General features: G+C 44.8%; 1 protein-coding gene across 3 annotated transcripts in view; it reads right to left on the reverse strand.

Moving 5' to 3' along the window:
• The window catches only part of RNF220 (ring finger protein 220), a 217210-nt gene extending 190399 nt beyond the window's left edge, over window positions 1–26811 (reverse strand). For 2 of the 3 annotated variants that reach the window (XM_033421866.2, XM_033421865.2), the window contains exon 1: window positions 26073–26809. In XM_033421866.2, coding sequence (XP_033277757.1) covers window positions 26073–26697 — 625 coding nt within the window. In that variant the 5' untranslated portion in view covers window positions 26698–26809. Of the gene's footprint in view, window positions 1–26072 lie in introns of all 3 variants that reach the window. The other variant, XM_049697325.1, reaches the window with a different exon arrangement.
• Window positions 26812–27086: the final 275 nt, after the last annotated feature.

The following is a 27086-nucleotide window of genomic DNA, read 5'->3' on the forward strand; positions in this document are numbered from 1 at the left end:
TTTCTCCCCATCAATTAAAATTCTTCTCTTCTTTCACTCCTCTTAGAATAACTGCTCGTCTCCAAGGCTAATCCTTTTATCTATCACCTTGACCGTATCTCTTGTATTTCTTCCCCAGATTTGCATCCTTCATTATTCCTGTTCTGAATGATTCTACATTTCATCTTCCCCTCATTCATTCATACCAGCTCAGGGAATGTGAAGGTACCATGTTCACCCTAGAAAATAATAGATACTGTACTTAGGGAAACAGACTAATCTAGAATTCACAACCTGATGGTAATTCTCTTTAATATCCTGCCATGCATGACTTTCACAGGCTCAGAAAATGCCTGGAGTTGTGACCGCAAGCTAAAAGCCTCGGTCCCCATGGTTGCTTAGGGCTGGGGCAAGCACGGCCTGACACTTCTCTCAACTGCTGGATGAGATGGGATTGTGGGATTGTACTAGGGCAAGGAATTCCCCTTTAATGGGGGACGGGCACTCTTTCTTTCCAAAGATAGTATCTTGGAAGTGGCCACCACAACAGGTTCTAGGTCAGGGAATGAATCAAGGGACACATTCTGATACTCAGGAGTACCGCTGCCAGGTTTCAGATGGGTTGCTTCAAGCTGGCTGCTCTCCTTGACAATGCAGTCCTGGTTCTGAGGGCCAGGACCTGAGAGGAGCTCCTGCTTGAATTTGGCTAATATCAAGGTGTGTAAGATACCTGAAGGAGCTTCTCTTTGAGACTCAGGGAACAGAAGGCCTAAGGCTCCAAAGAAAGTTCTGCCTCTAAGCTCTCACTTGTACCTCCAGGCGGGGTCCCAAGCTCACCCATGATTAACATTCCCCCAACAGAAGAAGGACCAAGTTGAGAAGGAGTCTGTTCTAAGTCAGAATCCCTTCTATCCTGATTGAAGAGATCATGTGGTAGAGATTTCTGCCATCTATTGCAGTGATACAGGGAAAGAGCACAAGTTTTTGGCATCAGACAGGTCTGGCTTTGAATCCCAGCTCTGCCACTAACTAGCTGTGTGCTGGTCAATGTCTTAAATCTTCTGAAACTATAAAATGGAGATGATATCTACCTGAAGGGTTGTTGTATAATAAATCTTAAACTTATTTCCCGGTTTCCCTTTTACTTCCTCTATAACAGGCTGGGAACATCAGCCCCAATCCCAGGGTCAGCTTTGACTAAGTCCCTCCATTCTTTGCTATGTCCTCTTCATCTTTCGCCCCTCCCCTCCCTTGCACAATATGTATCTGCTGGAGTAAACTCTTGTCAGTTCCCTGAATACATCAAGCTCTTTCTCCATAGAAACTGTCCAATAGAAGTTTCTGCAATGATGAAAAAGTTCCATATTATAGCTGTCCACTGTAACAGCCACTAGCCACATGGTAGGTAGTCAGCACTTGAATTGTAGCTAGTGGGACCAAGGAGATAAAATTTTAATCTTCTTTAATTTTAATTAATTTAAATTTAAATAGCCCCACAAGGCTACTGGCTACCATAACTTACAGTTCTAGACTGTAAGTCTTTGCATTTGCCATTTCCTTGCATGGAAATGTATTTCCCCACTCTTCTACTCAGTCTTAAAATCTCAGCTTGAATATCTATTCTTCCAGGATGCATATCCTGAGACCTTGGACTCAGTTAGGTTTCTTCTTTGTTACCTTCCATAGCATCCTCTACCCTTCTCCTATAATATCACTCATCACATTTTTTTTTAATTACTGTTTTGTATTTTCCATTAGGGTGTAAACTTCATTGGTGTTCTTGAGGCCCTATAGACTTCCTCTCTCAGGTAGGGATACTCCTTTTCTTCCCTTTGAGTGGACATCCACGGGACCTTAGGATTTAGGCTTTTTCCAAGTTGGGGACTGTTATCTTTGAGGTAACTTCTGCACATTGGAAGCTTTAGGGATTCATTAGGAGTGGGCTTATACCTTTCTAAGGATAAGCTAAAAGTCAGAAACTAAAAAGGAAAGGAATAATAAAATGCCTCATTAAATTAAAAACTTCTATATGCAAAATAAACAACAACAGGAACTTCCCTGGTGGTCCAGAGGTTAAGAATCCGCCTTTCAATGCAGGGGATGTGGGTGCGATCCCTGGTTGGGAAACTGAGATCCCACTTGCTAAGGGGCAACTAAGCCCTCACGCCACAACTAGAGAGAAGCCTGCTGCAACAAAGAGCTGCAACAAAGACCCAGTGCAGCCAAAAAAACAAAAAACCAACAACAATAACACCCCACCAATACATCAAGACAAATGATAAACTGGAAAAAAATATACAACATAAATTATAGATTAAAAAGGATTAATAAAAAGAATACTTAAAATCAGTAAGAGAAAGGTGGACACCACGTGGATAAAAGAAATGAACAGGCAGTTCAAAAAAGAAGATAAACTAATCTCAAAAAATACTAAAAACTGTTTAACTTCACTAGTAACTAAATAAATGCAGATTAAATGAACATAATACCATTTTTGCTTATTAAATTGGCAAAGATTAAAAAGTTTCATCCTAATGTGTTGATAAGAGCATGAAGAAATAAGTAATCTGGCACTAAGCATAAAAATTGAAACAGGCACACTTTTAATCCAGCGAGTCTACTCTTAGGAATATATCCTAAGAAAATGATCAGACACTTGACAAAGGTGAATTTATAAAGATGTTCTCTGTAAGTGTTGTTTATAATACTGAAAAGCTGGAAACGATCTAATTAGACAACCAGAGGTTGGCTAAATAAAATATGATACATCCCTGCAATGGAATACTAAGTAGCTATTAAAAGTGGTGCTACGGATCTATATTTACTGACCCAGAGCACTATCTATAATAAATGAAAAAGTGAAAAACAAAGTCACAAGCTAGCATGTTAACATAATCCTACTTTTACAAAATTTTTGTCAACTTACCTATCTACTCATAAAAACAATCTCGAAGGATATATGCCAAAATATTGATAGTTCTCTCTGGGTAGATGTTTCACTGTCTTTCCCTGCTTAAAATTATGGCAACTAGCCAGTCCTCCCCAGGATTCTCTGGCGTAGGGTTTGATGTCCCCTCAAATGGGTCACAGAGGATCTCAGAGATAGCCAGTACTAGGTTTCCTGATTGATGCAGTCGTAGACTCACTAGTAGTCCAGACTTTACCTATTTTATTCACTGCTGTGTCTTTTGTGTCTATAACTGCCTGGCACACAGAAGGCATTCAATAAATATGTGTTGAATTAATGTATCATATCAGAGCACCAATTCTACTAATGATAAAGCATATTTAAACATTGTTTTGATAAATTAAACCCAGAATGCAAAATTCACAAAAAGTTTAGATAATGCAAGATTCCTAAATACGTTATACTCTCTATTCACCATTACAATGCTGGGGCCAGAAGTTTATTTTCTTCTATCATTTGTGTCCTTTCCCAGAAGAGTCTGAGAAGCAGTGAATATCTTTGTGCAAGGCCTTTTCCACCCCCTTCTGAGGCTAGGTATTACAATCTCTAACTCACAGACGAGAAAAGGAAGGTTTGGCATTGCTCAAGGTCACACAGCTAAAAAGCAGGGGAATCGGGACCCAAATCCAGGCCCATTTGTCTCCAAAACTCATCTGTGGCTTTGAGAGGTACAAAGTAAGACAATGAAAAGGACACTGCAGGTCTGTGACAGCTAATGTCTGTGCTTCCTAACAAGTCACCACCACTTAGCCCTGAGCTCCCATGTCTAAGAGGTGCTTTTTCTTAACCCTTGGAGAATCCAGAGGATGATTTGTCACCAGGGTTATTAGCATTTCTCCCTGGATATCGACAGCTTGTCTTTCCTCCCTCCAGCCAGTGACTGATTTCTTCAAATGCTCGCCAAATACGGCCCAAGTCACCATGGTAAACGTATTGACAGAATCATATTAAAAGCTACTGAGCATTTACAGGGTTGTAAGTTATGCAAGGGAGGAACAAGATAAGAAACACAGGGAAAGAAAACAGGTTCAATCAGCAGTGACAATTATTTATTTAGAAGCTGCTGGTTGGAAGAGTTTTTTAGATATACTTTAATTGCTAATTATGGTTTCTTCAGGAGAGTTGCTTCACCTTAAAGCTAATCATTAATATTTTAGCTGCTCAGCATAGAGACTGTGTACAGGCCGTAGACCTACCCAGAGCCGTGTCTATGCAGTTAGCATCCGCTGCTGGCTCTGAAAACAGAGTCTACTGCGTTGGTTGGTTTCCTACCCCAAACTCAAAGTCGGCTAGTCCACTTACAAGAGAGCAGATATTTAAGTCCTTATTTCTCTAAAGATTGAGGCTGGTTCAATAAGCAAAATTCTGCTCTAAGCCACCTAGACAACTGACAATTTTTCAAAGGAATGACCTATCTTTTCTAAGTTAATTTACACCTTTTATTGGGGGACATAAGTGTTGCCTTAGGCAAGGTAGAGAATACAGAAGAGTTTGTTTTCAGCTTCTAATTCCCTGGGTACTCCGATGTGAACCTTATAACAAATAAGGTCAGCTTCCAGGCCCAGGAGGTACTGAGGGTAAACAGGCGGGAGGGTGCCGGGGTCCGCGTGGGAGTATATTTGGTGTAGCCCCGTCTCCCGTGTTTCCAACTTCACATGCTTCTTAAGGAGAATCTAATCCTCACAGGAGAGTTGAATCTGTTCATTTGCACGCATCTCATCAGCACCCTGCTTTGTGGAGGGCTGTTTGATGTCCCAAGGAAAAGACTTCGAAGCCTTTTAAAGCCTTTTTGATGTGAACCAGAAAATCACGTTTTGTCGAGAGTGCACTCAACTTGAACCTCAAAAGGTTCAAGACTCAGAAACCACACGGTTCAAGTGGGATTTAAACTGGGCAAAATCACTTCCTTGTCTTCCCCGGCAAGTCCCACCCCTGGCCTTTGTGCTAACAGTTTCTCTACACTGTTGGGCCTTTTCCCTCTCTCTCTTTCTCTTTCTCTTTCTCTTTCTCTCTCTTTCTCTCTCTTTCTCTCTCTCTCTCTCTCTCTCTCTCTCTCTCTCTCTCACACACACACACACACACACACACACACATCTTGGCAAGAAAACCTTAAGAGAAAGAAAAAATATATCACCCCCAAAGAGGTGGCTCTCTCCTCTCTGAGGATAAATGCTGTCTCCAGCTCCACCCTGTCCTCAAAGATTCTGAATGGTCATTGCTGCAGTCCCAGAGACCTGGAATGCTCTAGGTGAGGGTGAAATGATTTACAGAACCAAACAGCTATGATTGCATCCTTAAGTGAGGCATTTAACTAGGTACAAGACTTGCAGAGAAAACTGGAAACTTGCTTTGGGGAGCAGCTACTTTGCGTGGAAGGAAGCACATACCTTAGGACTTCACTGTTCCACTTGGAAATGAAGGGACAGGAGATATGACTCCTCCTAAAATCAAAGGGAAGAACTGAGCTGAGAGAATAATCTAACCCTAACTTTCTCTTTCCAGAGTTCTCTTATTTTTCCTCATTAGACTTGAAAATCCAGTTACTCAAGAGCCAGTGAAAGTTTAGATTCACGAGACAGAATCTCAATTGTGAAAAGATCCAAAGTGTTCCTCACACCCTAAGGAGTCTCAGAGGCCCTGTCCCCATGGCTGGAACCACATCAAAGCTCCAGTGACCGCTGTCTCATGTCCTGCTAACCATAATAGTTACTATTTATTGAGTGGCTACCGCAGATCAGGCACCATGCTATAAATACATTATCCTATTTAATTTGTTCAATAAAACAAAAAGGTGAGTCAGCTCACTCCCATTTTGCAGACACGAAAACTGAGGCTCAAAAAAGTCTAAATGACCTGCCCCAAAGCAGCTCAGCTAATAAGTGCTTGAGCTGTGACTAAAATCCAATCTGTTGAGCATCAAAGTCAGTGGTTCTTAGCTTAACACCATGTTACTCAGCATCTGTTCTGTTGCAGTTCTGGTTTGGTTTTGTTTTGTTTTAAGACACTTAGTGCTTTATAAATTTATTTATTTAGTATTTATTAAGTACCTGCTATGGGAAAGGCATTGTGGATATTTCAAGAAGTGTAAGACAGACATGCTTTCTTCCCCTCTCTCACTGTGACACTGCAATGGCCTTTTTACAGTGAGTGGTCCTCTAACGGACACTTACCCTCCTTCAGTCGGTTATTCACATAGCAGCCCGAGTAATCTTTTGAAATGATAAATGACAACACAGTACATCTCCCCGTTTAAATACTCTGCGGCCTCCTGTTGCATCTAGAATAAAATCCAAACTCTCTGTGACCCTAAAGATTCGCGGAGGTCTAGCCCCTCTCCGTCTCATCTCTTGCTGCATCCCCCCAAGTTCACCCCATCCAAGCCCTCAGACCTTCTCTCTGTTCTTTAAATGTGCCAACACACCCTTCTTCCAAACGCTTATGTGGTTGTCACCTGCTCATCAGTCATATTTCCATTCAGACATCACCTCCAGAGGTATTCCAGGCATATTTGACACAGCATATCATTTTTTACATTTTTTATGATATAATCAGTCATAAAGCTATTTTCTTGATGAATTCTTTAGTTTTAACATAAGTGATTAACCATATTAAAGGAATGTTTTATTTTTAGAGATATTCTAGTTTAGTAAACTATTTACTAGGTGAACTAAAATTTGCACAGACCAAACAAAAATGTCCCACCCCTCAGTTCACAGCTTGTATCACTGTTCCAAAATTTAAACATAAATAAGAACTCCAAGTGGTCACAAAGAATGGCAGAATTGAAATAACTCAATTTATGCTTCCTCCTCTTTATAATTAATGTGCTCTCATTGTTCACTTTGAATCTACTGTTCATATGCAGGAATATGCAGTATCACATGACTTGGATACTGTATATTCCTGCATACGAATACGGATAGAAACTGTGTCCTAAGTGAGCTCAGATGCTTCCGAGCTGTTAGGCACTTACACTTGAAGCGAGTCTGCAGATGTAGTGGCCCACAGTGTAACTGGAAGTTCTCCCAATTCTTCCTTACAGAATGCAATGTTTATTAAAGAATAAATAATAAAAAAGATGCAAATTTGAAACTTACCTATGTATTATTAAAACTCAATAACCACAGCAATTTTTCAGAACTTAGACCAACAAAAGATATTTTCGGGGAGAAATATTTTATAATCAACATTGTTTAAAACTGTCAGCATGTCATGGTATTTAAAAGCAAGCAAACTTTTAGCTGATTGTTGTTCTAAAATTCCTCTACAGAGTAACATAGCACCCTACTCCCCTCACCTGCACACTTCACTCTCTATCATGATAAAAAAAAAATAAGTGCTGCAATAAGGGGAAACACCAGGTATTATGGGAACAAAAACACGGTTGAAGAAGTAGAAAAAGAACCAAGGGAGTATCATGTCCCAGAAGCCAAGGGAGGGGAATTCCAAGAAGGATGAAGTCATCAGTTGTATCCAGTACTACAGAGGATCCCTCCTCTGAACTGGGTGCCAAGGCCAACTGGGCGTAGGGCCTAGAGATCTCCTTCCACTACATGGAAAGGTAAAACCAAGTCCTCCTTCCTCTGGCTGGCGTGTAAACTAATTCAGAGGGAACATTTCTTATACGTGGTCTTAACCATTTCTTACCATCAGCAGCAGAAAGACAGATGTGGACATATATTGAGCCAATGGCAGGTCTGTGTTTTCTAGACCCTAATGCTGCAAAGAACTGCCAATGGCCACCACTAGCCCTCATGGTACATGGAGGAAAGGGACCCCACTTAGAGGATGGCGAGGGATGGAGTCTTCTGGACTGCTTCTACTTGGCTGCAGTGCCGACGTGAGGGGCAGATCTCATAGAAATGGCCATAGACAGAGCAGGTAAGTGGGAGTCCACATACCCTTCACATCCGTTCTCTGTCCACCCCACCCTACTCATCTGCAGAAAGCAGCAGGCATCTGACCACCTTTAAGTCCCTTCATTTTTGAAACTCCTTCACCATACAGCTCCTGGACCAGTCTGTACTTTTTGGACGTTGAAACTGAAACAACCATCAGTTAAACTTTTTTACAAACTGATTCAGAAAAGAAAATAAATTTAATAAACAACAACAAGAAATCAGACACTTGTCCAGCAATTGTGACTGTACATCTCATCCCACTTGGCCGTTTCAAAGAAATGGAACCAAGTAGTAATTAGTTCTAGAACCAGACGAATCATTCAATTTTATCAATTCATCTCTCTTATATTCAGTCTTTAGATGCTAGGCTATGGACCTTTCCCATAAAATAGTCTTCCAAATTGTCTTTTTTAAAATAAATCTTTTAGAATAGTTTTTAGATTTACAGAAAAGTTGCAAAGACAGTACAGAAAGTTCCTATATTCCTCACACTCAGTTTCCCCTATTATTAACATCTTATTTTAGTATGGTACTTTGTCATAACTAACAAGCCAATATTGATACACTATTATTAACCAAAGTCCATACTTTTTATTTGGATTTCTGTAGTTTTTACCTAGCGTCCTTTTTCTACTCCAGTACTTCCACATTATCTGTTTTAAATTATAAACCAGATTTTTAAATTATAAAAATAGTACATGTACATGTTAACTATTCAAATACCATAGAAGAGCATAAAATATAAAGTACTACTCCTACTTTCCATCTCAGTCATACTCCCCAAAGGAAGCTATTGTCAACAATTACTTTTGCACCCTTTCAAAAGTTCTGCATGCAAATATCAAATAAAGATATATACATATCTTCTTCTCTATACAAAGGGGTCATATACTTCTCTGTACCTTGTGTTACATACAAGCACATATGGCTCTAACTCATTTTTAAAAACCACTACCTAATATTCTATTATACAGAGGTATCATAATTTATTTTATCAATTCCCTGTCAATCTACATTTAGGTTGCTTCTTTTTTTTTCAAATTACAAACAATACTATAAAGTACATACATCTTTAGGTACTCGACCAAATATATGTAGGATCATTTCTTATTGCTGAATCTCATCAAAGGATATTTGCATTTAAAACTTCCACAGGCAAATAGTACTAACCTGCCCTCCAAAGAGACTGTAGCACTTTACACTCCCACCAATGATGTGTACAGGACCCTGTCTCCCCATACCTTCACCAACAATGGCTGTGTTATCAAACAAAATATGTGTAATTCCTTGAAATGCTTCAAAATTTCCATCGTCTTCCTGCCTCCATCTTCAAGTTTTCTTTCCTTCATTTTTAGCTTTCTGATCATTTTTGGTTTTCTTCCTGCCTCCTCTGTGAAGTCTGTCCTGTACTTTTTCTACTCTTACACTCGGGATTCCCTTCCCTCAATTCTCCAACAGCCCCATTTTTCCTGCTCATAAAGTTCCCTTAAAGTTTCTCTGCAGCTGACTGTGATTCAGTAAAAAGCAGACACTCTTCTGCTCTCCAACCTGCTGGCCCTCCTGAAGCAAGAAAGCATGTTAATAGGGAAACCCGAAAATCTTTAATCTGGGTCCAAATATCAGAAGGAAGAAATTCATCTTGGCATAACTCTGAGGAAAAACATCAAGAAGAATTCTGCATTGTTTCCTTGTTAGAACTGAATCTGTTATTTTTTCCTACATTCCACACCTGGATTTCCTGCCTTTGAATCAATAGTTCTTAATTTGTATTCATTACTCTTTTTGTGTGTGTGTGGCTATAATGGGAGTGGAGGCAAAAGTTAAGGTGGAAGGAAAGAAAGGAAAAAAATCCCAAAGTGGTTGATTGAAGAGCAGGAACAAATGGGCAGGAAGGATAGTGGGGAGAGTGCAAAGCACAGCTCAGGAAAAAAAGCCAACTTCTTAAGTCCTCTAAGAAATGTTCTTTACTTTAGCTCCATTACCACTCCCTTCATTCCTGAGCTCTGAAAACAGAATCACGGGGCAGGAATGGCTTGGAGGGAGGGGCATAGTGGAAGGGGGACTGAGAGCATCCTATGCCTCTAACTGCACTCCACCCCCACTGCCCCCAACTTCTTATCCAGCGAAGCTCTATGCACCATCAAGAATCAGCTTAATAGAATAAACCACTTAGGGCTGAGGCTCAGAGAAAGTCAAAGAGCCCACAATCTCCTTGCCTATTAAGCTTCTTAGAAGTTAGAACGCTGCTAAAGAAAGTGATATTGTGGCCATGCTACTTAGAAAGAACACAAGGATGCTAAGTTGGGAAGAGGGAGGCCAGTTTGGCGGTTTATGAGCATCAATCGATCGTTAACTACCGATGATGGGGCAGGGGGTGGATACTGGAGTGGGAGCAAAAGTGGCCAGCCTTCGGCTTCGCTGGTGGCGCAGTGGTTGAGAGTCCGCCTGCCGATGCAGGGGACACGGGTTCGTGCCCCGGTCCGGGAAGATCCCACGTACCGCGGAGTGGCTGGGCCTGTGAGCCATGGCCGCTGAGCCTGCGTGTCCGGAGCCTGTGCTCCGCAACGCGAGAGGCCACAACAGTGAGAGGCCCGCGTACCGCAAAAAAAAAAAAAGTGGCCAGCCGTGAGAATAGGTGTTCTAGGAAGTCTTCAAGTTGAGATTGAGAAGGGTTTTTGTAGAATGTACGAATGGGATGAGAATCTAGATAGTGATAAAGGATTGTTTTTCCCCTTAGGATAAAGGGGAAAACACAGTCTTAAGCTTCAGGTAAGTAATTAAATAATAAGAAAAATAAAGCAACCTGCAATAGCTCCTTCCTAGCTCAAATTTCCCAAGGATTCTAGGCATTCTGCCACTCCCCTATCCTCTCCCGAATATAGCTGGCCCACAGACTTTGCTATTTGAGTGGCTGGCAGGGCAGAGGCCAACAAGAAGTCTAGCCAAGCCCTTTATCCCAAAAGAAAGTCCTGATGGTTCACTGTCCTTTCCAGGGTAAGAGTTCTAGTTATTTCCATCCTATGCCTTTGAGGGCAGTTAAAAAGGGGGGTCACCAGGTGACTTCTAGTCCTTCTTGCCCCAGCCCCATTTAACTGGAGCCAAGAAGGAAGGACAACATTGTGGGTACCAGCTCCTTAATATTAATCGGGAATTCTTTTGGCTATAGAAAGACCTGTCACAAACTGTACAAACCCATAAGAGATCAAGGCTCACCAGAGTTCACTGTCCCTGTAATGTTATCAAGAGTAGAGGTTGGGGGTCAGGGGAAGAGCCTGGTTCAAGAGACTTCAGATCTGTGCCCAAGCCCCTGTAATAGTGCTTCTAGCTAACTCGTATTAAAGGCTTACTTTGTGCCAGGGCCTGTTCTTAGGACTTCATTTGCATTTTATATGAACACATTTAATCCTTGTAACAACTTAGGGGATTGGTACTAGTGCTAATTCCACTTTATCCTGAGGAAACTGAGGCACAGAAAGATGAGATGAAGCTGTCCTGTCTCAGAGTTAGGTCTTCTGAATGGTGGTATCTGTAAAGTGCAAAGTATCCCAAAGGCAGGCACTGCACCGTGAGAAGCACTAGGACTTAGCAGACGCTAAAGCATCTTCCCCCTTCCATCAAGGGGTACATTTGACAAACTGTTTTTTGTTTCATTTCATTTCGTTTTGTTTTGTTTTAGATCATAACTAGTATGTTCCAGGCAGCACTCTAGGTACTGAGAACAGAGATGAATAAGACACAGTCCCCACCTCATAGAACTCACAGTGGAGACAGGGTGACAAAGGCTTGTGAGCGGCCAACAGATTGTGCCTAACAGCTGCTCACTGCAGAAAACTTCGCATAAGGACGCAGCCTGACATACATATGTGTGGTACTGAGAACTGTGTCCAGCACAGATGAGCAGATACAAGGATTATTCTTATTCTTATTTCCTCATGAATCTGACCCACAGGCCTCCCTCTCCTGGGGTTTTCCTCCTTCCCATTGACTCTGGAGCCAGACTGCCTGGATTTGAATCTCATCTCTGCTATTTCCTGCTGTTGTGACAATGAGTACAGTGTGTTGCTAAAACGCTCTGGGCCTCAGTTTCCTCATCTGTAAAATGGAAATGGCAATACCTATCTCACAGGAATGTTATGAGGATTAAATAAATGATTGCCTGTAAAGCACTGAGAATTGGGCCTGACACCTAGGAAGCGCTCCAAAGGTGTTACTGTTCTGATCAGGAGCGGCCTCTGTGCCTGTCTTTGCCCACAGTCATTTCACTCGCAATAAAAAGACTGAATTTAAATGCATCTGGTGTGGTTAGTTTAAGGAAGATAGGAAGTCTCTGGGACTAAATAGGAGGAGAACAGTTCCCTTGGGAAGTTGGAGGAATAACCCTGGAACTTGTTAATTAAGATCTTGTTAATGAATCTGCTTGTTAATGGTCTATTAAACAATCACACAGTGAAGTTTACCGCACAAGTAAAGCCCTTTTCAAATGCTTGCTCTTTCCAATCCTCCTGGCCCAGCTCTGACTTCTAAAGCTCTCCCCTAAGGGAAGGCCCTTCCAAATCCTTCCATATCTGACAAGGGCCTCTTCATCTTGTCCTACTCGCCTGTAGAGCATGGCTATTCTCGCAGCCTAGGAAAGGTCTCCAGGGCAGAAAGCCCTCTTCACCTTGATTCTGCCTATCATTCCTTAGGCCGAAGCATTATGCCCCTGAGCCAAAACATTTCCCTCCTCGAAGTAGGATTAGAGTCACTGGCCCTGGAAACCGAAAAATAAAGATGCTCTGAACTTTGCTGAGAAGAAAGGCAGAGGGTACATTCCTTTCAGTGGGAATCTGGCAAGATAAAATGTCAGCAGAGATGTCACAGATCTGTTATAGAGAGGGGCCTGCCAACCTACGTTCACAAAAAGTCTACACAACTTTTGTCCCAAACTGCCTAGGAAAATAAACAGCTGCACCAGTGTCAGGGAATGCAGCCTCTCTTACGGAGGCAACTTCAAGGATGAAACAGCATGTAAGAGGGCTCCCTCTAGGTTGAACACTCAGGTACTTCATAAACTGCTTTAGTCTCCTAAGACCATTTTACTCTTTAGACAGATGTTCTTGGAAGGGTATATATATATATATATATATATATATATATATATATATATATAGTGTGTCCTTTATATGGTTACTTTTAGATAACCAAAACACATCTGTATTATCTTTTCTGATTCAAGAACCCTATAAGGCAGGGCAAAGATTATCTGCCACCTCCCGTTTTATACATGAGGAGCTGGGGCTCAGAGAAACAAAGCAACTTACCCAAAGTTACACAACTAGCAAATAACAAGTCAGAGCTTCTCGCTCTAGGCTCCTGCCCCATCGCTGAGCTATACCCAACGCCTCTATTCCTTGTCATCACTTCCCACTGGTAAATGTGCCACGAGGTGCCCGGCCCTTGGTGGATCCTGTGTGGTCCTTCAGACTAGGTCAAAGTGGGTAGAGCCAGCTGGCAACACTCAGCATAACCTGGCCCAGGAAACAGTGATCCTCGGTTCCCTTACGCTCCCAACAAATGTTTATTGAGCCAGGTGCTACACGAGGAGAAATACTGCACAGAGTCACACAGGGGACAGACATGGGCCCTTGGAGGTGGGACAATTAAGCAAATAATTACAATACAAAGTGATGAGTGCTTAAGAAGGGGCAAGTACGCTGGGAAAAGAACACCACCCCAAGTCCATTAGCAAGGTTGACAAGAGCAACCACTAGAGTACAGGTGTCTGCAGCCACCCGAACCTTGAACCAGGCCCCTATTCGCGGCTCATTTAACCTCCTGCCCACTGGCAGCTGCCCCCAGAAGGGTTAAAGCTTGAAGCAGAGAGCCAGCCTGCAGGTGCTGGTGACCGATTCTGACACCGTGAGATTCCTCTAACCTTTCTTTCCAAATGAGCATTCCAGCAACAGAAGCTTCAGGGGGCAGAGGAGAGAGGAGGCTGGCAAAAAATACTCTCCAGCCCCTTCTCGGCAGTGTAACAGCAGTGAGAAGACAAGCTGGCTGGAGCCCCAGGAGCCCAAGCGCTCACCGGCCTCCCTCACATCTGGCCAAGCACCATGAACCCCTGCGCTGGGCCAATTACGACGCTGCACCAAGAAAGGGGAGGTCTGCCCAATACAGTCAGCTGATCGGCAACAAGGGAGGGAGAGGGGAACAACACGAGGAGGAGTGAAGGCAACGTGGGGAAGGAGAGGCAGCTGGCCAGATCCCACCCACGACAGGAGACTGGAGAAGGTACTGCCGTGGGCAAGCCCTGAGCCTTCACCCTTACCAGCCCCGGGCTCCTCAGTGGAATCCCAGCCTCTCCCTCTCCACTGTCTGGTCCTGACTCCCCTTCCTCCAAAGCCATACTCCTCTGCCAGAGCTTCCCTCTGAGACTCTCACCCTGGAGGAGGGGGTCATAAACTTTAAGGAGCGTAAACTTTAAGGAGAGCCACCTGCTTGCTCAATATGCAGATTTCCAGGCCACATTCCCTGTGATTCTGATTAGGAGGCCTGGTGTGGCCCTGGGAATATGCATTATAAGTAACATTCTCCCCATCCCCAACCCACCCCCTCCGCCACCACAAGCACAAGTGATCAGGACGCTGGTGGTCCTTAGATCACATTTTGAGAAACTAGCCTTGGGGATTACTCCCTCTCCTGAAATCCCAGAGCCCTATCTGTCTGTTATCTTACATTATCGTTTCTTTTTCACATGTACATCCTAACTACTCACCTTAACCATAAGGCCCTCAAGAAGAGGAAGTATCATCTCCTAACTCTTGGACTCCCCCACCAACAGCGCAGAGCCCAGGGCTCTACACACAGGAGCTCAGGAAATGCTGTGCATGTAGAGTGACGACAATGGCGATAAGAGGCCGGGGGAAGGAAAACCACAGCAGAGACAGCGGAGTCCCAAGGCCCCGGCTGGAAGGAACTGTTTTTAGGACGCCTACATGAGCCAGGCTGGGACAACAGTTGGCTTCGCCTTCTTTTTTTCCTTCTTTGGTAGTCTTCGCACTACACTCCTAACCTCCCTCGTGCAAGTCAAGTCTGTGCAATGCACCTCCCATAGGAAACTTTGCCAAGAAATCCTGCCAAGAATCCTGGGTGCGATGTGGCTTAGTTTAATGGCCAGGAAGTACTCTAGATCCTGAGATCCATCAGGTCTCGATGCAGGGCAAAGCACCTAGCTGAGCATGACCTTTAGTATAAAGCTTAGGGCACTTAATCTATCCCACTAAACATCGGGAGGGTCATGGTCCTCCTGCATTCAGCAAATACTTCCTGAGTGTCTACTCCATCCCAAGCATGGTTCTGAGTGCTCATGGGTCTTAAGATATCATATGTCATCAGAAAGTATTTTACAGTGACTGATCTTTAGAAAGTTACTTTAAAAGCAAGACCCTACATGATACTGGGCCTCAGAACCATATAAGCACCAAATGGACATTCTCAAGAATGCCTGGCTATAGGATGAAATATAATAGAGACCCAAGGTCAGGTCTGAGGCCCTGGTAGAGAGAAATTCTATTCTTACTCACCATCATGAGCAATCCTTGGAAGCTCCGCAGTTCTTTTTTCCACATTCAGATGCCATACTTGGTCCAGAAAAGCATACTGCCACACCTAGCCTCTTTGAATACGTAACTCCTTGATTTTCAGATATCAGCTTAAAGGTCACTCCCTCCATAAAGCTATCCCTGACTCACAGACAAGATAGGTGCTCCTGCTTCTAACCCCATGGTGTTTTATATTTCCCCTATTAGAGTACTTTTCACAACATCCTGCAACTGCTTGTTAAGCTTTCAGCTCCAGTAAGGCAGCAACTCTAATCTGTCTTGCTCATCATAGTATCCCCAGCACCCAGCACAGTGTCTGGAAGGACACAAGTACTTAGGAAATACTGGTTGAATGATTAAATGAATTGATGAGTGTATCATACTTTCTATCAGGTTGGAAACTGAACCATGCCTCCTGTACTCTGCTGTTTTACCCACGACGCCACCAAAAAACACCCAAGATGAAGCAGCACCCTTCCTTCTGCAGTATCGGTATTTTATAGATGTAGATCGGGGGCTCACAGGATCACCCCAGTACAGATTCCAGGAGGCATTTCCCATGATCTGAGATGGACACGACACTCCAAAGTCGATGTAATGTCACCAAGAGCCTGAGAGTTATACCAGCCGAAGCCACAATGCCAGCCATCACAGACTGGATGGTAAGATCTCTTTCAAGTCATTCAACTTCCAGAGACCCAGCTTTTTCATGAAGAAGATATTAGGTCCTTCAGCAGCAGGTACTCTCTTTGAATAAAGAAACAACAACAATAAAAAGCTACCCACGCCATGATGGGAAACTGGAAGAGGAGGGCAGCATTTGCAAGGAGGCACCTCAGCAGTTAGGAAAGGGTTAAGAGCACATGTCTGTCTGGGACCTCTTACCCGTAAATCAGCCTTGACTGCTGCTCAGGCTGAATGAAGCCCCACCAGGTTGGCCTGTCAGGAAGGAAGCCCATGCGTCCAGACTTTTGTTGTTCTAAGGATTTTTTTTTTTTTTTTAATTTTACTGCTCAGGAAGGAAGCTGAAGCCTAGGCCCTAACTGCAGTCCTGCTGATTACTTACCCTCGCATGCGCTGCTGCCTTTACCTCCCTATCTACCTCTCAGACCCAACTCTTTCCTTTCCTAGAGTTCCTTCCTATGACTGTGGCATTTGGGCCTAAATCCCAGACTTTCCACCCTTCTTTAAAAACTCAAAATTAAGAATGTTCATTGTTTCCCTTCCTACGTCCCATACGTTTCTGTGTCTGTGTGGAAAGGACGGGGGACTGGGAGAGAGGAGTAGGTGCTCTATGATCTACAGAGACATTTTGCCCCCCAGGGTGACTTGAACCCCTTCTCTTAAATGGAGCCGTGAAGGAACGGATGGGGACTGAGGTGTCAGACAACTGGCCTCCAATGGCTATTTCTGCTATGTATATAGGTGAAACTATATTTAAATAACAGACTCAAATCCAAGGTCCTCAGGCAGAGGGTCAGTGTTTCCCACTCCCATCCTCCTACTCCCCACCTCTCCTACTGATGCACAGTCATTCTCTGGTGTTCCCAAGCCCCCTGGGGCTTTCTTTCTACAAAGAGAAAAACACTGAGTTTATTTGTGCGCTCAGGGTAATGGACAGCCCTCTTTTACTCCTAGGAGAATGCACACAGACACTATGGAAAAGGCCTATCCCCGCCCAACCCTGCCCTCCCCTTCCCCTGCTAATCTCTCCCCAGCAGTCCCCTGCCCCCCCGGGCTCAGACCTGCTGCTGTATTTCTCTCCTGACCTACAAGCCCTCTTCAAGCCCCTTCCTAAGCCTCCCCCAAGCAGAGACAATCCATCATGCTGTGGGACTGTGACACACACAGATGGGGGAAGGTTCACAGATTTCTCTCACATAGGCAAGAGGGGAAAAGTGCCTGTATAACTTAAAATCTGAGGACATACTAGAAACTCTGGGACTCTGAATTCTAATACTAGTCAAATACCATTAAAGCAAATCCTATTTTATATGGCCCAAATTTCTAGCACACACAAATTCTAATGGCCCATTTATTTCTAATAATAGCTGATAATACAAAATTCCAGAATAAGAAAATATGATGAGATTCAGATTCTCTAACCTGGGCCGCTGCCTAGATATCTAATCCTAGTCAAGTCCCTTCCTGACTCAGAGACTCAGTTTCTTTAACTATAATATTACCTTGCTTCTTAACAAAATGAAGGAAGAGAGAGGTCAGAGGGCCACCAGGGCTAATCCTGGTGGATGGATAATAATGCAGGGAGGTGAAGCAGCTGCTATCACAGAAAAGGGCTCTGAGCCTTTCTCCCTGCCTCTTCCACATCACCATAAGGCATGAGTGCATGAAAGGATCCTACATACATGCTAGTCAGTAATGACCCTGTGTCTGTCTACATCAGTGCTTCTAACAAGGAAGATTATACCACCAGATTGTCCTTGAAAATAATAATAGTCATTATGTATTGCACACTTAGTACGTGTGAGGAACTGTTCTAACCATTAGCAGTGTGCTTAATCTCATTCAGCCCTTCACAACAACGCTTTTAGGTTGTGTAATTCCCACTTTACAGATGAGAGTACTGAGGCCCAGAGAGGTTAAGCAATTTGCCCAAGGTCACAGAGCAAGTAAGCTAAAGGACCATGATTTTACTCCAGAGGCTGAACTCATAGCCACTATGTTATATTGCCTCCCCACCTTTGACGTGAAACACCTTCAAGTTGAGGCTCAAAGGGGCAAATACATTATTTATCCCTCTAACAGGTATTTATTATGCTAGGCCATTCTGACTCAGTGTGCATCAAACTCTGAAAAGCAAGGTCAGGTGAGAGCAATATAGGATCAGCTAGCACCTAAATGGAAATCATATACCTGAAAATAAAGCAAAGGTCTCTCCAGGGCTGGCCCTTGCCCCCCCCCCTACAGCTTTCTGACTCTCTGCTGCTCTAAGATGGATGCAAAGCCATAAGTCTCAGCCTGCAAATGAATTTCAGTGGAAAAAGACAACCCTCATCTGGTGAGTCACACTAAGGCTTACCGGGCTTGATTTCTCATGAGACTGTACCAAGAGGTTCCTTCTTCACCCATGCAGCTCTAGACTTTCCTAAAGCTCCGTGTCTGCTGAACAGAATGTACTGGATACAGCACCATGTCTCCCCCCAGAAACACAACTCTCGTTTCCTCTAGGTCATCTTCACTCAGAACACATTCCACAGAGAAAATTGCCAGTCAAATGTCTGAATTGCCAGATGCTTGTATGTGTCTACAAAACTCCCACATCACTTGTCTGGTTCCAGCTGCAACCAGGATCTAGGTAGAAACTTTTTTCCTAAAATACACACCCAAAGAAGATCTATTTTTGTAGACTCCATGATAGGTGATGTAATGCTGTGGGAAAACATTTGGGTAGGGGATAGACTCCAATCTTAGGTTTCTAGAGAGTTAGGAGAGAAAAGCAAATTTTAAATTATTTTTTAAGTTATGAAAGTTTTTTTAACCAAAATAACACAATAAATCTGTATTTGAGAAAGGTAATTGCACATCTCTTAAGAAACTCCCTCCCTACCTCCTCATCAAAACTCAAGGTATATAAATTATTCCTTTCTTTCCTCAAACCACTACACCTTTCCGATAGCACAGTTTTATGGATACTATCCAGTGCAAGGCTGAAGAGTGGCAAATTGATGAAAACTTAAAGTAAAAATTAGATTATAATCACTACCATCAATTTATTCAATACTCAACTAACACTTACTGAACACTTTGCTGTGATTGGTACTGATTTAGTGCTAAAAAATTTTTTAACACTAAAACTAAAATGTGATTGAGATAATAGAAAAGTCTGATCCATTGGGTAAGGCTGGAAGGGCATGAATTACTCCTGTTTGCTTAGCATCTACCAGGTTCACTGATTCATACTACAGCCTCTCATTTCTCCAGGCCTAAACCCATAGCCCCAACTCAGAATCTCTTCCTGGAAAAGGCACAACAGAGTGACTAAGTAGGTGAAAGTTCTTTTGCAGAAAATTCTCCTCCTTGCCCCAAAGAGATATTTAGAAATTTCCACTCTGTAGCACACACTTTGAGGTTCCAAAGGATAAAAACACACTCTTTTCAACCACAAATGCCACGACTTAAATGGCATTTAAAAAAAATTTTAAGGCATTTTAGCTGCTATGTAGCAGTACGTCATCCTTAGGTCTGCAGCTCATCTCTCTTTAGGAGGGGTAAAATGGCACTGGGAAATGTTACCAAACTGTGTGAAGAGAGTATTTAAATGCAAAAATTATTGTTATTTTGGTGTTAAAATCGTGTGGGTTTTACAATAAAATGTAACATCACTCCGAATCTCAAGTATTTATAAAGAGTACATTCCAGCATGTGTTCTGATATTTTTTGACCAGAGGGATGTGGTTAAAAAGAGTTAAAAATATGAAAATCCATCATAGAAATATAACTCTATTAAGTGTATTGTCACTCCAAATCCCGAGTATTTACAAAGACCCTATTTCAAAGTGTGCCAATATTTATTAACCAGATGGATGTAGTTAATAAGGGTTAAAAATAAGAAAAACCAATATAAAAATATAATTCTATTTTTTAGTTTCCTCTTCCCTGCCTAATGAGGAAAAGGGGTGGGGAGGGAAAGCAACTTTTGTTATTTGGATACAATGTGTGTTTTTTGTTTTCAAACAAAAAAGGGCCACCAAATAATCAACCTGGGGCCACTGACCGGAAGGCAGCCCCGGAAAACTTCCCGTGGGAAGAGTTCCAGAAATTGCCCGGACATTAACGAGCCCCGCTGTGCTGGCTGCGAGCCTCAGACGGTCAGAGGTGACCGCGACTCGCCTCGCCCGAATACCAGCCATCCTGCCGATTCACGAACCCCGGGACTTGGGAAACATTCCCCGGACTTGAAAAGCAAGACGGACGGGGAAAACATTTCGAACCTACGTGAGAAACCTCAAAGTCCTCGGATGCCGGTGGCGACGCCAGATCCAGATGCGCGCGTGCACACGTCCATGCCCCCGGCTCGACGCGCCCCGGCGCCCTCCGCGCTCCCTCCTCCCACTCCCGCCTCCCCACAGCCTCGCCCCCCAAGCCCCCTCCCCGCTCAGTGTCCCCTAGCCTCTTCACTCCGCTACCCGCCCATCTGCACCTCCCGCCGGATCCCCCGATCGCCCCGACCTCCGCGTGGGCGCGCCCCCTCCTCGGCCACAACCCCTCCCACCCCCTCACCCCGACCCCATCTCTCTGCGGCTCGGACGACCTACAGGAAACCGGCCCAGGGCTCGGTTCTCAGTGCGACCTGGGGACGCTGGGCGTGGAGGGCGGGGCGGGGGTGGGGGACCAGGCAGCCCTCGGGTCCCGGCCGCGGGCGGCGGCGGCGGCGGCGCGGTGCTCGCCCGGCCCCGGGGTAGCGCCCGGCGTTCTCCCGCAGCCTCCGAGTCCGGCCGAGCGACGGCGAGGTCACCAACATTTCTGAAACCATTTGAACGCCATCTCCGTGGCGGAGGCTGGGGGTCCTTTTCGAGTGAGCCAACGGGGCCCACGCTGTGGTCCTTCCTCCCCCCTCGCCGGCCTCGCGCCTCTCCGCGCCCCCTCCCCCAGACGATCAATTACTAGCCACCCTTCTGCCGGGAGCGGCTAGGGGCTGGCTGGCGGCCGCGAGGAAACGGCAGCCCGGATCACTTCTGCATGACAATTGATGGGAGGGAGGGCGCGAGGCAAGGAGGGAGGACGGCTGCGGTGTCCGTTTTCTCACCATGGTGATTAGGCATTCCGGCCGTGCGAGGAGGCAGCCGCCGACCAGAGCGGCGCGGCGTGGAGCGAAGGCAGGGGAAGAGCGGGAGCGGGAGCGGGAGCGAGCCCAGCCGCCGGGCGGGCCAGCGGCGCGCCGAGCCAAGCCAAGCCAGGCCAGATGGCTCTGCAGCCATCAGGGACTGCTCCCGTCCAGCCCGGCCCCACTTTAGCTGTGCAAACATTTCTTTATCCCAACAAGACAATTAAACCCAGCAGCATGAAAAGGAGTCTCCATGACTGTGTTGGGAGTGAACAACCAGAAACAACCACACACATCACAGGAGTTCTCGCCCCCTCCTCCCCGACCCACCCCAGATGGGGAGGGAAAAGGGACTCTGCGAGAACCCCGGGAGCAGCTGAGCCGACAACCGGGCTAGGTCTGGGCAATCAGTACAGAGGGCACCATCTGACCCATCTTTCTGGTCATTTCTGCACCCTTTCAGAGTGGTCATCTGCTCCAGCTACAATCCAGAAGTTGAGCCTGGTGACCTGAGAACCGCCCCAAACATTCTTCCCAGCAAGAGCAATTCTCCTAAAAGCCCAGATCAAGGTCCCTACCCAGAGGTAGTCCTGGGTAGTCCCAGAGCCCTTGGGAAGTAGCTCCCCTAACACCACCCCATGATGTGGCCAGCCCTGCACATTCCAGGCTGCCCTGGGCCTATGTGGGCTCAGCTGATTTTGATTCCTAGGACATAGGGTCTTCAAGGATACGTGCCATTGTAAAGACACGTCTCAGAGTCAAAATACCATCTCTCCTACTCAGGGCTTTTCAAATTTGAATGACTTCGAATATATCAAAGATGAGAGCAAAGCAGAACATCTGGGAACTGCTGTGAGTCACAGGGCTCCCTGCCTACCTGTGAATCTGCCTGACCACAGGGAAGGGCAAAGAAAGAGGGCCACTTGGGGTCAGCGTCCAGTGCCCATCTCTGAGGTGAGCCAGAAGGCAGGGCCCGTCATCACTTCCCAAGGGCAGCTCTGATTCCTCTCAGCCCTCGGGGCGAGCATGCATCCTAGCCAACTCCAATTGCTGTATCACCCAGACAGAAATTGGGCACAGGAGTGGTCTACAGAGAACAATCAGGAAATGCACATGATAAGAGCCAGAGTGCTAAGGGGGTAATAAATGTATAGATTCTAGCACAAGGCAGCAGAGAATACTTATTTTCCCTTTTGTTGTAAAGTTTCCTTAATGAGGAAATGTTTATTTTAAAAGCCCTGGGAAACATATCTGTAGACACTTCATATGTAAGACACACGTGGACTATTCATAATTGGTCCATAAATTTTCACCTCATTTCCCTGGACAAGGAGACTTGGAGACGGGTTCAGGGCATGACAATAAACAGGAGTTACCTCAGTCCCCTTCCTGGGGAATCATGCATCCTCCACGAATGGCTTCTCACAAAATACTTCTCCCTTTTTCCAGGGCACATAAGTCAGTCCTGTTGAGTAAAGGCTTCTTTTTTCCATAGAGCCCAACACCTACCTCAGGAATCACCTGTGATGCCAGGTAGATGAACAGGCAAGTAAACTGGAATCATCTACTAGGAGAGACAATACTTTACCCAAATAGCTACAATTTCTTTCTACAAATATGCATATTTAATCACAAAAGAAATCCTGCCTATCAGTACCCAGATTTAAGGAAAGAACACGTGTGCATTACACCATGTCTGCAGGCCCCTCTTTCAAGTGCTCTCAGATGTGGACATATCTGCATATGGATGCAGTGTGTGAGCAGGGGGAGGCTGCGAGAGTAAAAACTGCCAGTGTTTCCACCGTAAAACTGATATTTTTCATTGACATAAAACTCAGTCATAAAACTTCTACTCTAAGTAAGGGACACACACACCCACACTCATCCCACCCCCCAGCAAACCCCTAAAGCTACACGCTTATTTAGGAGTTTTACTGTTGTATTTAATTAAAACTTTTTTAAAAATTTTATGAAAAACATTTTATTTATATGAAGAGAACTGAAAAATCAGTCAACCGTATCAAAGATTAACTCTAAATTTTAAGAATTACAAAACATAAAATATACATGGTTAATTTCTGGCAATCTGGGCAAAAGCCACTGTATCCTATTACTTTGCTCTTTTGAACACTTTCTATCCTCTCTCTTCTTGCCTCCCCACCTCCTCACTGCCCCATCTGCCCCTCAAGCTCTCCCCTTGGAAGCAGTCCTGTATACTGTCACTCGATTATCTGAGAAATATTACTTATTTCTAAACGGTTCTGTAGGGAGGACCTGAAAGGCATCTAGTGGGAATAATCAGGCCTTCTAACGGCCCTTAAATATGTATTTACATAAAACAGACCATAAATATTCCGACACACGTCGGCATATGACAGGAGCCAAGAAAGCTGCAGCAGACTTTGTCATGGTGCCTCTTCGACCCTTCCTTACAGAAAAATGTTTCCCCAGCCTTCCAAATACTCAAAATCAAAAGCACAAATGCTCCCCAGTACAGCCCTGTGAAGGCTGCTACCCCACCCAAGGCAAGGAAAGGAGAAAGAAGCACAAATCCAGGGTTATCACAGGGTAACAGTCTCCTATTCACTTTGTACCTTTATTTCTCATTTAAGATCAGTCACAAATGCAACTCTAGATAATAATGTGAGTGGACAGTCTACACTCACAGACACGCCTACAGGTCTAACGTTTGTGTAAGAGAAAAAGGAGAACACAAAATACTCATTAAAGAAAGGATATTTTAAACAAACAGAAGGGGAAAGGGCTCCAATTTATACAACACTACAGTTTGAAGTAAAGAAGTTTCCCCACCCTTCTGATCAGAATCTCATTAATTTCAAGGTCAGAATTCCATTTCACTTTGGGAGACAGACTCATTTAATTTTTCTCCACCCAGGCGTATTCCTGTGTGAGGGATCCATCTCCATGGGGGACGGCACCCCTACACAATGCAAACCAGGCAAACGGAAGAGTTATGGCTTTGACACTCAGAGGGGAATGGATATCCACATCTATGAGTGCTGACCTGACTAACAAGCTTCCTCCTGCTCTGGGGGTCTGAGACAGGTTTGGGCTAAAAAATGGAAAAATGGAGACAAGCTGGATTTGTTAGGAGAGAAGAAAGGAATCTTGACCTCCAGGTGTTACTCTGTGGCATGTTAGTTTTAAGAGGATTTCATATTCAACTTGTGTTTGGAGAAAAAAGGAGCAGAATCTGTCACACCCGAACCCAGGACAGTTTTGGCCAGAGGTCAGGTTAGAGCTCGCCTTTATCACTTGCACTTCGACAAATGAAAACTAAACTACACTAAACTAAAACAGACCGATACAACGCCAATCCGTGTTCAGCAAGTATATTCCCAAAGCAGGGTCAGCACGCACACACACACACACACACACCACACACACACACTCACACATCAGCTGTACAGAAAGGGAAAAGGTGGAATAGGAGCTAAAGCAAAAGAGAGAGAGAACATGGGCAGTTGTGCTGTCAGATAGCAGCCTTCTCCCTTAAGTGGAGAGGTCTTGGGCTTACAGACGCTGACATAAAAGACACACTCGCAACATATTTCAAAACCAAAGAGCGATGGATTTACAAGGCAGGTTGATTTTATGATGACTTTTATTGAAAAGGTACGCTGGGTTTAGGCAGATGCCTTTTAGCGCAGGAAAGTTAACACAATGCCTAATTCAAGGAGACAGCCTGAGGAAGCAGTGCCGACAGGGGAGAGAGCTGCAATGTCTCTATTACTCTCCTCGGCATCATAAAGAGAAGAGAAAAAAATGACATTCGTGGTGGTGGTTATAGAGAGGACGGGAGCACAAAAAATAGAGAAGAGGGGAAAGCAAACCACAGATGTAGTTTTCTTAAGAAAATAAAATGAAGCAAATCTTAGAACAAAGGATCGGGTGGAAAAACACCCTCAGTTCATAAATTCTCACCAGGCTTGAAGAAAACTGCTCTGTGGGGTCTACCCATAGTCCAAAAGCTTCAAAACACAATTATTTTCTGATTATATTAGAGGCGAAGATGGCAGGGTTCAACACTCCTACTCTACAAGTAAAGGTTTAGCCCCAACTATTAGTGAGTGTAGCTGGAGCCCAGCAAGGCACTTGGAGAACATGACAGAGCTGTTCCCTAAGCAGAAATTAATAATAGTTGTGAGCATCAAATATGGAGCGGCCACACAGGCCAGCTGTGTCTACTCCTAAAAGGGAGCCCCAGGATAAGCACCCGAAAACCTGTTAAATCCCAAGAGAAGTCGACTTTCTAGCCTTGCGATTGCAAGGAAAACACAGCTGTTTGAAATGCTTTATGGTGATTGACGACACCTTTGTCCTTCTCTGAAAAATAGCCTGATTTGGAGTAGGGCTGAGAGTTGTGAAAAATACAATCACGTGGAGTCTGCTGGATGTGATACAATGGAAAAACTAAAAAAATAATACCGAGATCAGAGAAACATAATGAGGATAGCAAAGAGAGGAGGGATGGACGGTTTCTTCGAGCCCCCCAAATTCCCTAGGAACCTACACTTACTAATGAAATGACATTCACTCCGGTCCATATACAGCACCCCCTCCATGCCAGAGTCCCCAGAGAATAAGCCAATCATGCCCCGGAGGGAAGGGCAGTGCAGGCCAATGTGCCTCTGGCTACCTTCAGAAAAACATTTCCTACAAGAACTATCAATGCTCATTGACAAGAGACAAGTAGATGTCAGCACTCCACAGCTATTGAATGGGAGGGAGTCGGCCCTTCCCATTACTAGGAGCATGAAAAATGCCACCGACCTGTTGAATCCTATTGTAAGGCAGGGCTTACTGGGGTTAGGGGAGGGCTGCACCAGAGTACTTACATCTGTCATTCCGATCCTCTGGGCTAGATGAGGCTTCCCGATCCGAAATGAGGCCAGAGACAGCAAAAATCTTCTTCCCAGTGTCGTCAACCTTAAGTGAACCGGGGGAGCTAGATGGCAGCTGTGTCCCAAAGTCATATTCCTTGCCATCTGCATCTGAGAAGCGCAAGTGGGGAGACTCTGTGTCATGGCAGTTTTTAAGTCGCTTGGCCGGCGTAAAGGCTGACTGATAACTCTCCCGGTCCTCAGTGGAAGCAAAGGGACGGAAGGCCCCCACTCCACTATGATTCAGCATACTGATTGGGGTGCAATCTAGATTTGGGGGGGCGAACTGAGGGTGGAGATGTAGTAAAGAAGGGGGAAAATCACGATTGGCAAAAGTGCCCGGCACCCCACCTTGCCGATGGTACATAGAGGCAAAGGTGTAGGAGCCATTGGTGAATGGAATGTGCACGTCCTTGTCTACCGAGACAGGTACACCGAAGGGTCGTGGCTGCTGACAAGGGATGGAAGCATCACGGCTAGCCTCAGCCGTGGACGCCAGGACCATCAGTGCCGGGGATGCCAGCGGGTTGGGGAGGTAGGATGAGTTCTCCATCTTGAAGGCTGCCCGGTGTAAGTCCATCGGAGTCTCTTTCTATGGCCGACGTCACACAAGAAGCAGTCTTCCCTGGGAGGGAGTGGCACCTGGGATCAGGGCAGGGAATATTACTGGGGAATCATCACCTTCTAAGACCTGTGGAAACAGCAAAGAGAAAGAAAGAGGGGGGAGGAAGGTCAGGGGGAGGAAAGAAAAGGGAAACCCCAAGTGATCGAAACACCATCCTTCTGGCTTACAGATGCTCAGGCAAGAGACACCACAGGCTTTAGGAGCCAGTGGGCAGCAGCATCAGACCATTTTCATTCAGGAAAATCAATAGACAACTTACTGTGATGTACGCGTAGCTGACTTTGGTCCCTACACGTTCCGGGTGAAATGCGCCTGAGCCCAGCAAAGGAGAAAAAAATCATAAA

The sequence above is a fragment of the Orcinus orca genome, chromosome 1 (assembly GCF_937001465.1).
Source record: "Orcinus orca chromosome 1, mOrcOrc1.1, whole genome shotgun sequence".
Classification (NCBI taxonomy): Eukaryota; Metazoa; Chordata; class Mammalia; order Artiodactyla; family Delphinidae; genus Orcinus; species Orcinus orca.